We start from the raw sequence: 16,138 nt of genomic DNA, 5'->3' as shown, positions 1-16,138 counted from the left end.
GGGCTGGGGATTCGAACCCGCCACCTTAGGTGTATGTGGCTGGCGCCTTAGCCGGTTGAGCTATAGGCGCTGAGCCAACACCATACTTTTTATAAATACTGTGGCTTTCTATGTTCTAAAATGTGTTAGGTTTACTAGCCAACCACAATGTTTTGCAAATGTTTATATCCTATTCTTGGGAACTTACATTTCCAAATCTTTATTATCAGCTTCACAAGTTTTTAAAAGCCTTACTAAAATTTTGATCACTATTGCAATGAACTTGTAGGAAAAAATGGGAGGCACAGTCATCTGTACAATATTGAATGTTCCCACCCAAGATTATCTTTATTATTTGCATCTCCTATTCTGTTCTTTAGCAAAATGTTAGCTTCATTCATACATATCTTGCATATTCTTATTAAATGTACACCTGGATGGTTAATATCCATTGCATTTTGATTTGTATGTAATGAATACATAAACTAATAATTTTGCATGTTTAACTGTCACATTACTTAACTCTTACCAGTTTGTTTTTCAATTTCTGGGTTGTATTTTCTAGGTAGAAAATTTTATACCTTGTAAAAAACATTCTTTTACATTCCCAATACAGTAGAACCTCTATAAGTTGATGACCAAAGGGACTTTAACAAACTGGTCAATATACAGAGGTGGTTAACATAAGGGACTTCCATCAAGTACATGTGGTGCACGTCTAGTCTATGAAAACCAGGTTAACTCAAGGAGGTGGTCGACTATGGAGGTTCTACTGTATTTACATCTCATATGCTAAACCCAGGTAACAATGTTGTAGAACTTCAGTAGGTGACATTGTTTCAGACCTTAATGAGAACACAGAAAAACCATACAATATGAATTCTGGTATAATTCATGATTGCTTTCCACCCTGGGAATTTCATTCAAATTATTAACCTAAAAATAACCCATATTTTACCGAACTGAAATTTTCACCTCACCTGTGGCATTATGCTACACTATTGTACTCCAATGTTTCATCATTAAAAACAATGGTTATGCTTATACTTTGCTTAGTACACCACATCAAGTCCATAAAGTTCCCTTCTTTACATCATCTATGTTTTAAATATTACTGTGAATTCTATCAAATACATCTCCAAAGTACTTTTGTTCAACCTATAAAACACCTGTGTATATACAAGAATGTATCATTCTTTTAGTACATTGCTGGATTGAATTTTGTATACATTTTACTTCCAGATATGTGGAAAATGATCTTCAGTTTTGTTTGTAGTTTTCTCTCCAGATCTGAGTAGCAGAAATATAATAATCTTGAAAAATGAATAAGGATATCTCCCCCTCCTTTCTTTTCCTATATTCTGGAGCAATTTTAGTAACATTAGGAATTAGCTATTCCTTAAAATTGGGCAGAACGTGTATTAAGTCTGTGGAGATTTTTACAGGTGTAGTATTTTAATAACCTGTTTCATAGTTATAAATCTCCTAGGAGTATCTGCTTCCTATCTGATAATTTTAAAAAATTACACATTTCCAGAAAAGCATCAATTTCACTGGAAGAATCACCATATCATTTTTCTAAAAATGGGATTTCAGAAGTTTTATGAGTACAGCTATTTGCACATTCTTATTAAAGTTCTTTTTCCTCTGCAAAAACAAGCACACACACATAATACATATCATCTTTAGAGGTTACACAGGAGTAAAACACACCCGGCTTTCTAGATCAGCCTGGAAACCATTTGGATGATGCCACAGCTAGACTGTCTTTCTACCCATCATTTCTGAGACTAACTTCACAGTTTATTCTCACAGAGTTGTACATAGTATTCTCTTACAAACAGGGTAACTCTGACTACTGTGTTAAGAAAATACTACAGCAGGGGGAAACACAGAAGCAGGGAGGAGTTAGAAGAGCTAGTCCAACCAGGTAACAGTGACGGGTGGCTTTCACTAGGGTGCTAAGAACTGGTCAGATTTTGAAAATACCTTTACAGTTCAGCCAAGAGAATTTATATGTGCAATATACTTTCATCAGAAATGTTGCATTATAGGCATCTCAATCAGGTATATCTTTTACTAAAGATCACTGCATTGTCTTCAAATTCTACGAAAATAATGTCCATTGTTTTCTTATCTGTATACACCCATTACATTCAGCATAGTGCTTTGCAAATTTGTTGACATTCATGTGGATGTTTGACATTAATTACAAGAGATTTCTGGTTCCAATTCTGACATGAAATTAATTAGACATGAGATTAATTATGTCTTGTATAACAGGATACCTTGTATAATAAATTCAGTCAGTATTTTTGGTTTTACTCTAGAATTTCCTGTAGGAAGTGCTTACAAAACACATGGGGATGTGTTAAATATAAAATTAATGTTTGGTTTAGAACCTTTTTTTTTCTTTTAAAGATAAGCGTCTTACTTTGTCATCCTCAGTAGAGTGCTGTAGCGTCACAGCTCATAGCAACCTCAAACTCTTGGGCTCAAGCAATTCCCTTACCTAGAACCTTGTTTTATTTAAATGTGTTCCTCAGGCTACAACACAACCCTTCAAAGTCCACCAAGTAAATAGATATAAAACATTAATATGTTTCCCTAAAACATATCAACTTAAATAACGACCCGCAGCCAGTTTCTAAACTTCTACAAGGCAGCTTCAATGTCCAAAAGAGCACAATATGATAACTGTGGCATCAAATCCTATGTCAATGCTAATTTAAGAAAAGCAAACTGAAAAGTACTATCAGACTGACAAAACCCAGTAAGATTCTGTTATTTAATATATCTACTTCTCAAATCTCTAAACTTATTTCTCAGTGTAAGGGAGTTTTTAAAAATATCAATGCCTGCCCAGGCATGGTGGCTCACACCTGTAGTCCTAGCACTTTGGGAGGCTGAGGTGGGTGGATTGCCTGAGCTGAGGAGTTTGAGACCAGCCTGAGCAAGAATGAGACCCCATCTCTAAAAATAGCCGGGCATTGGGCAGCACCTGTGGCTCAAAGGAGTAAGGCACCAGCCCCATATGCTGGAGGTGGTGGGTTCAAACCCTGCCCTGGCCAAAAAAAAAAACGGCCAGGCATTGCAGCGGGTGCCTGTAATCCCAGCTACTTGGGAGGCTGAGGCAAGAGGATCACCTAAGCCCAAGAGTTTGAGGTTGCTGTAAGATATGATGGCATAGCACTCTGCCAAGGGCAACCAAGTGAGACTCTGTCTTTGGAGGGAGGGGGGAAATCACTGCCTGGCTCTACAAGTCAATTCAGAATCTGCGTGGGTCTTTTTTTTTTTTTTGAGACAGAGTCTCATTATGTCGCCCTCAGTATAGTGCCATGGCATCACAGCTCACAGCAACCTCAAATTCTTGGGCTTAAGTGATTCTCTTGATTAAGCCTCCCAAGTAGCTGGGATTATAGGTGCCTGCCACAACACCCGGCTATTTTTCTGTTGCAGTTGTCATTGCTGTTTAGCAGGCCCAGGCCAGGTTGGAACCCACACCTTGGAGTATATGGCTAGTGCCCTAACCACTGAGCTATGGACGCCAAGTCTTTTTTTTTTGAGACAGAGCCTCAAGTTGTCGCCCTGGGTAGAGTGCTGTGGCATCACAGCTCACAGCAACCTCCAACTCCTGGGCTCATGCGATTTTCCTGCCTCCGCCTCTCAAGTAACTGGGACTACAGGCGCCAAGCCTTTTTTTTTTTGATACAGAGTCTCACTCAGGTGCCCTGGGGGTTGAGTGCTGTTGTGTTATAGCTCACAGCAACCTCAAAGTCTTGGGCTCAAACAATCCTCTTACCGCAGCCTCCCGAGTAACTGGGACTACAGATGCCTGCTACAATGCCCAGCTAGTTTTTTCTATTTATAGAGACAGGGTTTAGTTTGGTCAGGCTGGTCTCGAACTCAATCAATCCACTTGCCTCAGCCTCCCAGAGTGCTAGGATTATAGGTGTGAATCACTGGGCCTGCCCCCTCCACTTTTTCTACCAATTCCATGTCAGCCAGAGCTGGGAATCACTGCTCAACAGAATCTTTTATGAAGCAAAAAACATAAATAAATAAAATAAAAAGAAGAGCACAAGAAAAGTGGAGGGACATGGAACATAAGTTAAAAATCAAAAGGAGTCACTCTCTGCTCTCTAACATCTTTTGAAAGCATCCATAGATTGAGCTTTTGAAAGGTCCATAGATTACGAACATGAGAATGTATGTCATGATCATTATTGATTAAACAGTTAAGAAAACACATTAAAAACCTGTTATAACAGTATTTTCCAGGAAGGCAAGGCGATTAGGTTTCAGGCATAAACAATGCATCAGGGCATCATAGGGAAAGGGAAAGAACAGTTTATGGGAATGAGCACTCATGCTTTGAAGAACAATTTGAACCTATTAATTTCCTTTTGACTCAAAACTTCAAAGATAAAGCAAAATAAAATACGGGGCCAAACAAAAGGGAGCTGGTTTTCTAGGAGAATTTGTGTCTTCAAGTTTTTAATAGTACAACAGTCCTTCAGCCTAGAGCTACTTAAAGACGGAACATGAAAAAAACAACAATCTTTATTTCAAACAGGTTCAACGGCATGTGTGTATGCCATAGCAAAGATTGGCGTAGGAAATGATTTCATTTCGAACCTGTGTTGACATTATAAATCAGACATTTGAGAATGCTTACTTTCTGCTAACATGTAGATTGAATGCAACGTTGTGCCAATTTTCATATTTATTATAGGTCCTATTTTAATACCAGAGGTTTTGATTTTTTCATCAAAAAATGAGGATAATCTTACAGCTAGCTACCTATTAAGGTAATGAGCTGTGAAATAAATTTCCTAATATTACTTTGAAAATATACCCCTAGGTTAAGAGAAATCCCAACTCCATCCAAATGTATTATTTAACTGTGATTCTTCAGTCGTCATCTACTGTTGGCTTGATTGTCACTCCTCTTCTTATCTGACCCCAACCAATTAAACTGCAAAATGAAAAGAAATCATGAATTTTACATCCATTTCATTATCATTACCACACAACCATATGATAGAACTTGTTTTATTTGCCTAGCTTCTCTAATCTAAATCCAAATTTATTCTCAAAGCCTTATTCCTCCATAAAGACAGCCCATGCTACCTTCTTAGATCAAACTATGTCTTAGAACTAGGGCTCTGGCTGCCATGAATAACAGGGAAAACAAAAAGTTGCTACCATAAATATGTTCATCTTCACTCTATCAAAACATAACTACCCCTTCAGAACCACCCAAGGGCCCTTCAGTTTACTAAGGAATCATGACAATACACAAACCACTTCAGTCTGATTTTTTTTTTCTTTTTGTAGTTTTTGGCCAGGGCTGGGTTTGAACTTGCCACCTCTGGCATATGGGGTTGGCGCCCTACTCCTATGAGCCACATGCACTGCCCATCAGTCAGATATTTTTTTTGAAAAGACTGGGTTTGAACCCAACACTTCTGGCATATGAGGCCAGTGCCTTACCCTTTTGAGCCGCCCCAGAGAATTATTTTATTTTATTTTTTTTTGGCCAGGGCTGGGTTTGAACCCGCCACCTCCAGCATATGAGGTCAGCGCCCTACTCCTTTGAGTCACAGGCACCACCCCAGTCTGATTTTTATTTTTTGGCCGGGGCTGGGTTTGAACTCACCACCTCCAGCATATGGGGCCGGCGCCCTACTCTTTCGAACCACAGGCACCACCCCCAGTCTGATTTTTTTTTAAAAACCTCATTCTTGGCTTGGCACCTGTGGCTCAAGTGGCTAAGGCGCCAACCACATACACCTGAAGTGGCAGGTTCGAATCCAGTCTGGGCCGCCAAACAACGATGGCTGCAACCAAAAAATAGCTGGGCGTTGTGGCAAACGCCTGTAGTCCCAGCTACTTGGGAGGCAGAGGCAGGAGACTTGCTTGAGCCCAGGAGTTGGAGGTTGCTATGAGCTGTGATGTCACAGCACTCTACCCAGGGGGACAGCTTGAGGCTCTGTCTCAAAAAAAAACAAAAACAAAAACCTCATTCTCTAGCCTTTTCTCCTGGAAAAATGCTTTCCTTCCATTCATAGCACCTCAAAAGATCACAATACTTTTATTTTATTTTCCTTTTGAGACAATCTCACTCAGTCACCCTAGGTAGAATGCTGTGGCACCATAGCTCATACCAATCTCAAACTCTTGGGCTCAAGTGATCTTCATGCCTTAGCCTCCTGAGTAGCAGGCACTACAGGTGCCTGCCACAATACCCAGCCCACAATGCCTTAGAATGACTTTAGCTGATAAAGGAAAGTAAGAGGAGAACATATAGTACATAAACAGATTATTCTACATAATAAAGGGACCTTTGTTTCCTCTTTCAAAGAACACGGCTGGATACTGCTACCTTAACTGTAGTTGCTAGAATAATCCCACATAAACAGTGTAAAAACCACCTCTTATACTATTAGTGGGCAGACACAAAAAGATTCTTTGTTTTAAAATCTGTTTGAATCTAGGAAATGTGCCATTTAAACTAAGTGACAATACATTCCATGTTGAGAGTTTTGGAAAGTTTATTATCAAAACCTATTTTAAAATACACTGGAAATCTGTAAGTCTCTAATAGCAAACAGATAATCACACTACAGAGTAAAATCAAACAGGCATAAATCATCACAAGGCAGAACTACTTAAGAGACAAACAAAAAATTTAACTGTTTTAAAATTACAGAGTAATAATTGAGATCAATCTTCTGACCTATAAGTGATGAGACATCATCATAGGACAGAGTATCAAGGAAGTCTTAATAAAGAAAGTAGGTAGTGAAGAACGAACAGAGAGCCGAGGGTGATTTAAATAATTATGGGGACAATCAGGACACAGTCTAATTCAGAGAGTTTATATATAACAAAGCAGGAAAAAAGGTTAAACAGGTTGAAGGAGGCTTTGAGAAAAGTCCCAAGTACCAGAAAATAGTGAAAAGCTACTAGAAATAATTATTAAGCACAGCATGTTGAACATGTTTAATAAAGATAAATTTTGGCTGAGCTCTTAAAGTAACAAAGCAAGAGGCAAACTAGAAGTCTTTCCCAGTCATTGTTAAAATGATGGTGGTAAGGACTAGGAAGGGGCAGACTCAGGAACTAACCTGGGAAAGAGCAAAAGAGCGAGTAGGCAAAGATGAGTATGTGTATGTAGCTCTATCCATTCTAAAGACCTCAAAGCAAGAGCACCCTACGAGCAATAAGCACACCTAGCACGCAGATCTTCATTACCATTTCCTACAAAAAGAAAACAAGGCTCCTTAAAGAAATGGCCAATTCTAAAACTAGAGCAGGGAAGGTCCAAGACTAGCCTGGAACAGCTTGTGCCAGAAAAATAGTATTAAAAAAAAAAAAAAAAAGATACAGGAGCCAGCTTGAAGGATCTCCATTGGCCAAATCTTCTAAGAATTTATACTTCAAAATAAAGGACAGTAATGGATCACAACCTAGTGAATAAATCCATTATATAACTAGATAGGTAATAACAAAAAAAGAATGCCAAATGATAAATGTGGGGTGGTGAAGCAGGCAGAGGCATTGTGATCTGTTGAGGTGCTTTAACTCTGTAATCATTATACTCAAGTGCAATTCAGACAAGAATCATCAAGTGGATGCTAAATCCAGGAGGGTGGGATTTAATGACCAGCAGGCTATTTGCATAGGCTCCAAAGGTCTCCTCACAGATTACTCATTAGTTGCAAAGTTAAAAAGAATTAACTATATAGTGGAGAAACTGGACAATACCTTGACCACGTAATCAGAATGAACCTTAACAAGGAGTAGCAGTCAGATACCATGTGCCTCTGGTTGTGATTCTCCAAGAAGGAAACCACGACCTATCTAAGTACTCTAGCGAAGAATACATAACCTGAATCTAATCTTTTTTTTTTGACAGAGTTTCACTTTGTTGCCCTTGGTAAAGTGCTATGGCATCACAGCTCACAGCAACCTCAAATTCTTGGGCATAAGCAATACTCTTGCCTTAGCCTCCTGAGTAGCTGGGACTACAGGCCCCTGCCACAACACCTGGGCTTTTTTTTTTTTAAGAGACAAGATCTTGCTCTGGCTCAGGCTGGTCTCAAACTCGTGAGCTCAGGTAATCAAATAAGACCAAGAAAGGCTGGGCCAGGTGTGGTGGCTCATGCCTGTAATCCTAGCACTCTGGGAGGCCAAGGTGGGTGGATTGCTTGAACTCAGGAGTTGGAGACCAGCCGGAGCAATAAGTGAGACCCCATCTCTAAAAATATCTGGCACTGTGGCCAGTGCCTATAGTCCCCACTACTCCAGAGGCTGAGGTGGGAGGATACCTTGAACTCAAGAGTTAGAGACCACCCTGAGCACATCTGAGACCCCCATCTCTATTACAAACAGAAAAACGAGTCAGCTGTTGTGGCAGGCACCTATAGTCTCAGCTACTCAGGAAGCTAAAGCAAGAGGATCACTTGAGCCCAAGAGTTTGAGGTTGCTGTGAGCTATGATGCATATCACTCTACCAAGGGTGACAAAGAAAGGCTGTCTCAATAAACAAATAAAATAAATTAAAAAAAAAAAAGAAAAGAAAGGCTGAAGAACTTCCAAATTAGTGATCAAAGAGACATGACACTAAATGAAATGCATGATTCCAGATTGGAGGGACATAAGCAACACTATCAAGATAAGTGACAAAACTGAAATATGGACATAGATTTCAATACTTTATCAGTGATAAATTTCTTCAAGCAGTTATGTAAGAATATTCTTTTTTGGAAAATACGCACTGAAGCATTAAGAAATCAAGGAGCATGATAAAAGGAGCATGAAATCAAGAACCTACTCTTCAAATGGCTCAGAAAAAAAGTTTATATATGTAAAGAAATGTATGCGTGTGTGTGGTCTAGGAAAAGGACATATAAGACTTTTTTTGTACAATGCAATTCTCCCATTTAGTATGAATTATTTCCAAAGTAAAAGATGAGAAAAATTCCCAGGCAGAGCAGTGTTCTGTGCTGATCTAATGCTTTATCAAGTTTTGGAACATAGTAATTGAGGCTTGAACCCACCACTTCCAGCATACGGGGCCAGTGCCCCACTCCTTTGAGCCACAGGCACTGCCCCACACCAGTTTTTGAGCCAACCTTCTAGAAGCTGGTTTAGAGCTGGACAGCTATGGATACACTTGATGGAAACTGTAAAAGGCTGCTACAGACCCAAAAATGTAACCAGCAGCCCTGCGAGCCTTTGGGGTGTCCTAGGGATTTTGACTAATCCCCCCCCCTTTTCACATGAGCAGTAAAGGCTAATCTCACTGAGATTTCTTTTTCTTTTTTTTTTAAAGACAGAGCCTCAAGCTATCCCCCTGGGTAGAGTGCCATGGCATCACAGCTCACAGCAACCTCCCAACTCCTGGGCACAAGCGATTCTCCTGCCTTAGCCTCCCAAGTAGCTGGGACCACAGGCGCCTGCCACAACACCCAGCTATTTTTTGGTTGCAGCTGTCACTGTTGTTTTGGCGGGCCGGATTCGAACTCGCCACCTTAGGTGTATGTGGCTGGTGCCTTAGCCGCTTGAGCCACAGGCGCCGAGCTCTCACTGAGATTTCTTTTTGCAGTTGTTCTGCTTGGCATTTGCTGGGTTTCTGGGGACCTGTGTTTTTAACTATGGTGACTTGATGGTAGTTTAAGACTTGAACAGACTTACACACAGGCTTACACACATCAGCTTGGTGTAAGCTCTGTTTTCTGAATGTAAACCTATTTTCATTGTCATTTCTAAAAGTCCCATAATGGTCTAGATATTATAAAGATGTTGAATACAGATATATTAATAATTGTATATATTTTGTAGTCTTTAATTTTGAGGTGAGAGTTTTGTTAAGAGTTTATAAAAGATATTTTCTTATCCAGACCTCAGGGCTACTTTGGGACCTACAAACAAATGTGACCCCCAGCAGCTTCAACTTTTTTTTTTTTTTTTTTGTGGGACAAGAGTTTTAAGTTGTCACCCTCGGTAGAGTGCCGTGGCATCACAGCTCATAGCAACTTCAAACTCTTGGGCTCAAGAGTTCTCTTGCCTTAGCCTCCAAAATAGCTGCGACTACAGGCACCCACCACAATGCCTGGCTATTTTTTTGCAATTGTCATTGTTGTTTTAGCTGGCTCAGGCTGGGTTTGAACTGGCCAGCCTTGGTGTATGTGGCCAGTGCCCTACCCACTGAGCTACAGGCTCCACCTATCTTTTGATATTTAAAAGACAAATAATCTTTAAGTTAAATAGAATGTGATATTATTCAGAGCAAAGAATGTCCTTTTACTCTTTTAACTTTTTTTTTTTTTTTGGCAGTTTTTGGCTGGGGCTGGGTTTGAACCCACCACCTCTGGTATATGGGGCTGGCACCCTACTCCTTTAGGCCACAGGTGCCGCCCTACCTTTTTAACCTTTTACAAATTTTGTGACTGATGTTTAAAAATTATAAAAATAAAATTATGGTCATGTAAAAATGTAGGGACACTGTAGCTAAAGAATTAAAAATTACTTGCAAAATAAACATATTCTTATTAAAATATGTGGTTAAAAAAAAAAAAATAACGGGCGGCGCCTGTGGCTCAAAAGGGTAGGGCACCAGTCCCATATGCTGAAGGTGGTGGGTTCAAACCCAGCCCCAGCCAAAAAAAAAAAAAAACCCAGAAATACTGAACCCAAATTTACTGCTTTTTTGCATCGGCTGTGCCTAAGAGGAAAGAATGCCAACTGTATTTGGACTAAAGTATGAGACTATAAATCAAGGCTAGACGTATAGTTTTCAGAGCCATCCACATAACCAGTTGAGAGTGAAAGACACAATAACTGTTGTGTTCGAAAAAATGTGTGCACCAAGAACTTAAGGACACTCTGTGTCCTGGGTAGAGTGCCATGATATTCTAGCTCACAACAACCTTAAACTCTTGGGCTCAAGCAACCTCCCTGTATCAGCCTCCTAAGTAGCTAGGACTCCAGGTGCCTGCCATAATACCCGGCTAGCTTTTCTATTTTTAATAGAAACTCTTGCTCAGGTTGGTCTCAAACTCCTGAGCTCAGGCAATCCACTCGCCTCGGCCTCCCAGAGGGCTAGGATTAAAGGAATGAGCCACTACACCCAGCTGAAATTGTGTGTTTTTATCAGACAGTGGCAAAGGCTAATAATAAACTTACCGCCAGTGTTTTTCAACTCTTCGGCTAAGTGCAATTTTTTCTCCTACTTCTGTGCACACAGGATTAGTCAAAACAATTTTGCCCAAATCCGCCTTGACCGCACTAACTCTCCCTCCTGTTGACAGAGATCCTATGTTCACCATGAGCACTTCATTCTTAGACAGCTTTTGCACCTAGGAAAATAAATTTGGGAAAAATAAACCCCCAAGAAGATGCTTTCTAAAAATAAGAGAGAATGAAATACTTCTGGAAATAAGCTAATTATAAAAGAAAAAATTCTACAACAATTTCTTGGTATAGGGATTTTAACTATAAATAGCCTAAAGGTGGCAAATACAAGGTTTATTTGGTACCCACTGAATTTACACAAGATATACCTTTAAGAAATAAGCTAGTAACCATAGCACAGAAACTTAATAATTGTGAAGAAGTTGTATAGTAGAGATGATGTACACAATTTCTGGAGGGGGAAAAGCAGGGGAGGGCAGGACAATAGCTACATAAGAGTCAATAAGGTGGTTCTGAAAGTCAATTTCATATTTATGGAACTCTCTCACCCTCTGCAAAATTGGCTAACACCATACATGGTTGTTTTGAATATTAAGTGAATTAATTAAGCTATTTCTATTATGGCTGTTTGCCCCATTTACAGCCTAATACCCAACTAAATACAGATCGTTGTTTTAATAGCATCATATTTTTATTAAAAGCCAGATGAAAAACCAAAAGGAATTAAAGGAATTTTCACAAATATGACAAACCTGAAGTTTTATGGGCATGTGCCTCATAGTTAAAACTTCTTTCCTTATCATTTTCTCACAAAAACAACTTTTTATGACATTTTATTTGTGCTGTGTGAATTTTTTACCATGAGAATCTTACATTTTTAGACAGAAAGCCCAGTATTACACTGATAAGAATTCTGTAATTCTTCTATCACTTGTTTCTTGCTCCTAGTTTAATGTAACTTTGAGCTCTTTCTATGTCAATATATAAGAGATCTTCAGAAAGTTCATCGAAAATGAAATTATGAAAAAAGTATGCATGGATTTCAAAAATTTCTTTGTACCAAAACAAACTCATAGCCAGGCACGGTGGCTCACGCCTGTAATCCTAGCACTCTGGGAAGCAAAGGCAGGCAGACTGTCTGAGCTCACGGGTTCGAGACCAACCTGAGCAAGAGCAAGAACTCGTCTCTAAAAATAGCCAGGCTTTGTGGCGGGTACCTGTAGTCCCAGCTACTCGGGAGGCTGAGGCAAGAGAATTGCTTGAGGCCAGGAATTTGAGGTTACTGTGAGCTATGATGCCACAGCATTCTACCAAGAGTGACAAAGTCTGACTGTCTCAAAAAAAAAAAAGAAAAAAAATTCAAACTCATACTAACTTGTTATAATATGTCTGAAAAGGATCTAGTTTGAGACACTAAGAAGGATAATACACCAATTTGAAAAGAGACTCTATTGGACCAACACGAATTCTGCTAAACATGAAGCAAGAACAAACACCAAATAATGTTCTTTGAAAAGTTTATGGGAACAATGCTCTAAAGATATCAGCTGTTCGCAAACAGGTAAGTAGTTTTGAGAAGAGCTGAGGCAATGAAGATGAAGCCTGCAGTAGCAGATCATCCACATCAATTTGCAAGGAAAAAATTAATCTTGTTCATGGACTAATTAAAGAGAATCAGTGATTAACAGCAGAAATAACATCCAACACCATATGCATCTTAACTGGTCTAGCTTCCATAGTCCTGACTGAAAAATTAAAATTGAGCAAACTTTCTACTCGATGGATACCCAAAACTGTTGTGCCCAAATCAGCTACAGACAAGAGCAGAACTTTCTTTCTTTTTTTTTTTGAGACAGAGCTTCAAGCTGTCACTCTGGGTAAAGTGGCATCACAGCTCACGGCAACCTCCAACTCCCGGGCTTAAGCGATTCTCCTGCCTCCGCTTCCCAAGTAGCTGGGACTATAGGCGCCTACCACAACACCTGGCTATTTTTTGGTTGCAGCCATCATTGTTGTTTGGCAGGCCCGGGCTGGACTCGAACCCACCAGCTCAAGTGTATGTGGTTGGTGCCTTAGCCACTCAAGCCACAGGTGCTGAGCCAAGAGCAGAGCTTTCAATGAAAATTTTATATAAGTGGAATTAAAATCCTGAAGGATTTCTTTGAAGAGTTAATGAAACATGGTTTTCCCAGTATGACCCTAAAGACAAAGCAATGTCTACCAAGAGGTGGATGTGGTCCAGTCAAAGCAATCAACTGTGGACCGATCAGGATCAAAGGCCATAGTAACAGTTTTTGGGATGGTCAAGGTATTTTGCTTGTTGACTTTCTGGAGTACCAAAAAACAATGACACTTGCTTATTACGAGAGTGTTTTGACAAAATTAGCTGAAGCTTGAGCAGAAAAATGCTCATGAAATCTCTACTGCCCCAGATAGAGTATAGTAGTACAGTGGCATCATGATAGTGATACAGGACAAGTGGCATCCCAGTCAGCTCGTGGAGCTGGGGGGCACAGACCAGCTGCCTCCACCTTGGCAATGTTGGTGCAGTGGCAGCGAGCAGAAGAACCAGCAAGCTGGAGGGTAGGCTGGGGGTCCCCATTTCCTAGGCCTGGGACTGAAAGGGATTGTAGCCATTAATTTGCAACCCAGACAGATGTCCCAGACATGCTAAATGTAACACGTTGTTCCAGACAGACAGGATGTCCCAGACACGCTAAATGTAACATGTTGTTCCAGACAGACAGATGTCCCAGACACTCTAAATGTAACATGTTGTTCCAGACAGACAGACAGACCTCACAGACACGCTTAATGCTACCCCGCTAAATCTACTAAAAATCTAACTATCCAGGGCCCCATGCAACTATTATCTACCCCTAGACAAAGAGCCTAGAGACAGACAGAGAGGGAGAGAGAACACTTTTCTCTCCTGACTCCAGTTTTCTCTCTCTGCTGGGAGCTCTGGCACTTCTGTATTCTTTTCTGTAAATAAATCCTGTCTTACCACTGATCTGTGGTCCTCGGATTCATTCTTGGAATCACTGAGACCAAAAACTTACTGAAGAGTGAAATTCCAAAATTTCAGTATCAATAGTTCACTGCAACCTCAAACACCTGGGCTCAGGCGATCAATCCCCCTGCTTTACTTAGGCTCCTGAGTAGCTAGGACTACAGTTGTTCCACCAGCACATCCAGTTAATTTTTCCTATTTTTGGTGGAGTCTTGCTCAAACTTCTGACTTCAAGTGATCCTCCCGTCTTGGCCTCCCAGAGTACTAGAATTATAGATGTTATCCATTATGCTCAGCCTACTTTACAGTCCCAATTTGGCTTCTGACTTTTTGTTTTCCAATCTTAAAAATCGTTAAAGGGTATCTATTTTTCTTCAATTAATATAAAGAAGACTGCATTGCCATGGTTAAATTCCCAGGAACCTCAGTTCTTTAGGGATGAACTAAATGGCTGTCATCACATACAAGTGTCTTGACCTTGATGGAGCTTATGTTGAGAATTAAAATTTATAATTTTTATCTTTTAATTCCACTTTTCCATAAACTTATACAAGTTCCCTTGTATAACTTTAAAGTGGTACATTTTCCACTGAATAGTCAGTCCCATGATAAATATTACACTATTTAAAAAAACAATACTAAAAAACACTACAGCAACATTTGCTGGGATAGGGTGTTGGCACGTTTAAAATGCTCACAAATATCACCAAATACGTCTCAAAACATATTCCCAATTTATACTTTCTTAAAACCATAACCAAAAAAAAAAAAAAAAGCATAACCTATTTTCCTACATCCTTGCCAACACTAGGTGTCAGCAATTTCCCATCTCTACCAACCTAGTCTTACTGTGACATTAAAAAAAAAAATCATATGGATATTGGAAATATCATGTCTTTGTCATGCATGACAAAAATACCTTTTCCTGTTTATTTTTTCTGAACTTTAAACTGATTGCCATATAGAAGTTCTAAATTTGAGGGAACACTAACTTATTTAACTTTTCTTACTCAAAACTAGTTTTAACATCACCATTTGTTACTTTTTTTTGAAACAGGAATTATAAGAAGCACTTACCTTTGCTGCTTTCTTGTCTCCTTCAGTGCGTACGCCTAGAAGCCGTCTGAGTAGGAAATAGGAAATTTCCAATTCTGTGAAGATTTCAGGTAAAGCTCCAACTGCACCAAGTACCTGACCCACCATTCTGTCAGCCCGGCATAAAGTGGGGTCAATTTTTGTTCCAACTCCTAATATAAAATAAAATGTATATAGTCTAACGTTTGATTTCCTAAAACACCTATAAATTACTTACCCAAGAGCTTAGTAAAACAAACAAACACAGCATATATCTAAACATTTTAATACATACTTGTATTTTTTATACTCATACAATAGTTACGTAGGCATTAAAAATGCTTGTTTTATCTGAAGAAATAGAATTGCAAAATCATGGGTTGATCAGGCAATTGAGGACAGAAAGATTCTCTTGATTTAAATTTTAAACAAAGGGCAAATAATAACCTAATTCAAAATGAGTTTAAATATCCCTAATGAAGACTGAAAAGATACAAAATTCATAATGAGTAGTTTGCAGAATATTTGCACGCCACTTTCCTCTTGGAAGGATAAAAAAGATGGTTTAAACTAACTAAAGACTGCATGAGATTCCTGTAAGCCACTTCAAAATACTGTAGAACTTCTTTAAGTTGACCACCCAAGGGACTGTAACAAATTGGTCAATATACAGAAGTGGTCAACATAAAGAAGTAGGCCAACTATACTGATATGTGCATGTGATCCATGTCCAATCTATAAAAATTAGGTCACCTTAAGGAGGTAGTCAACTATGGAGGTTCTATTTTATTTTTACCTTTATATCTTGAGGGAAGGAAGGGAAAGAATACATGAAGCAAATTGGTAAAATGTTTTGTTTTTTTTTTT

The 16,138-nt window shown here is 39.3% G+C and overlaps 1 protein-coding gene across 1 annotated transcript in view; it reads right to left on the bottom strand.

Moving 5' to 3' along the window:
• Positions 1–4,459: 4,459 nt before the first annotated feature.
• EIF2S3 (eukaryotic translation initiation factor 2 subunit gamma) overlaps positions 4,460–16,138 on the bottom strand; it is a 29,378-nt gene continuing 17,699 nt past the window's right edge. Inside the window, exons 9-11 of the mRNA XM_023514351.1 lie at positions 15,275–15,444; positions 11,176–11,348; positions 4,460–4,957 (exon numbers count right to left, since the gene is read on the bottom strand). Of these exons, the coding sequence (XP_023370119.1) occupies positions 4,894–4,957; positions 11,176–11,348; positions 15,275–15,444 (407 nt within the window). The 3' untranslated portion in view covers positions 4,460–4,893. The remainder of the gene's footprint in view (positions 4,958–11,175; positions 11,349–15,274; positions 15,445–16,138) is intronic.

The sequence above is a fragment of the Otolemur garnettii genome, unplaced genomic scaffold (assembly GCF_000181295.1).
Source record: "Otolemur garnettii isolate 467f Iridium unplaced genomic scaffold, OtoGar3 scaffold00051, whole genome shotgun sequence".
Lineage (NCBI taxonomy): Eukaryota > Metazoa > Chordata > Mammalia > Primates > Galagidae > Otolemur > Otolemur garnettii.
The sequence above is the reverse complement of the archived record's forward strand: the minus strand, read 5'-3'. Positions and strand labels throughout refer to the sequence as shown.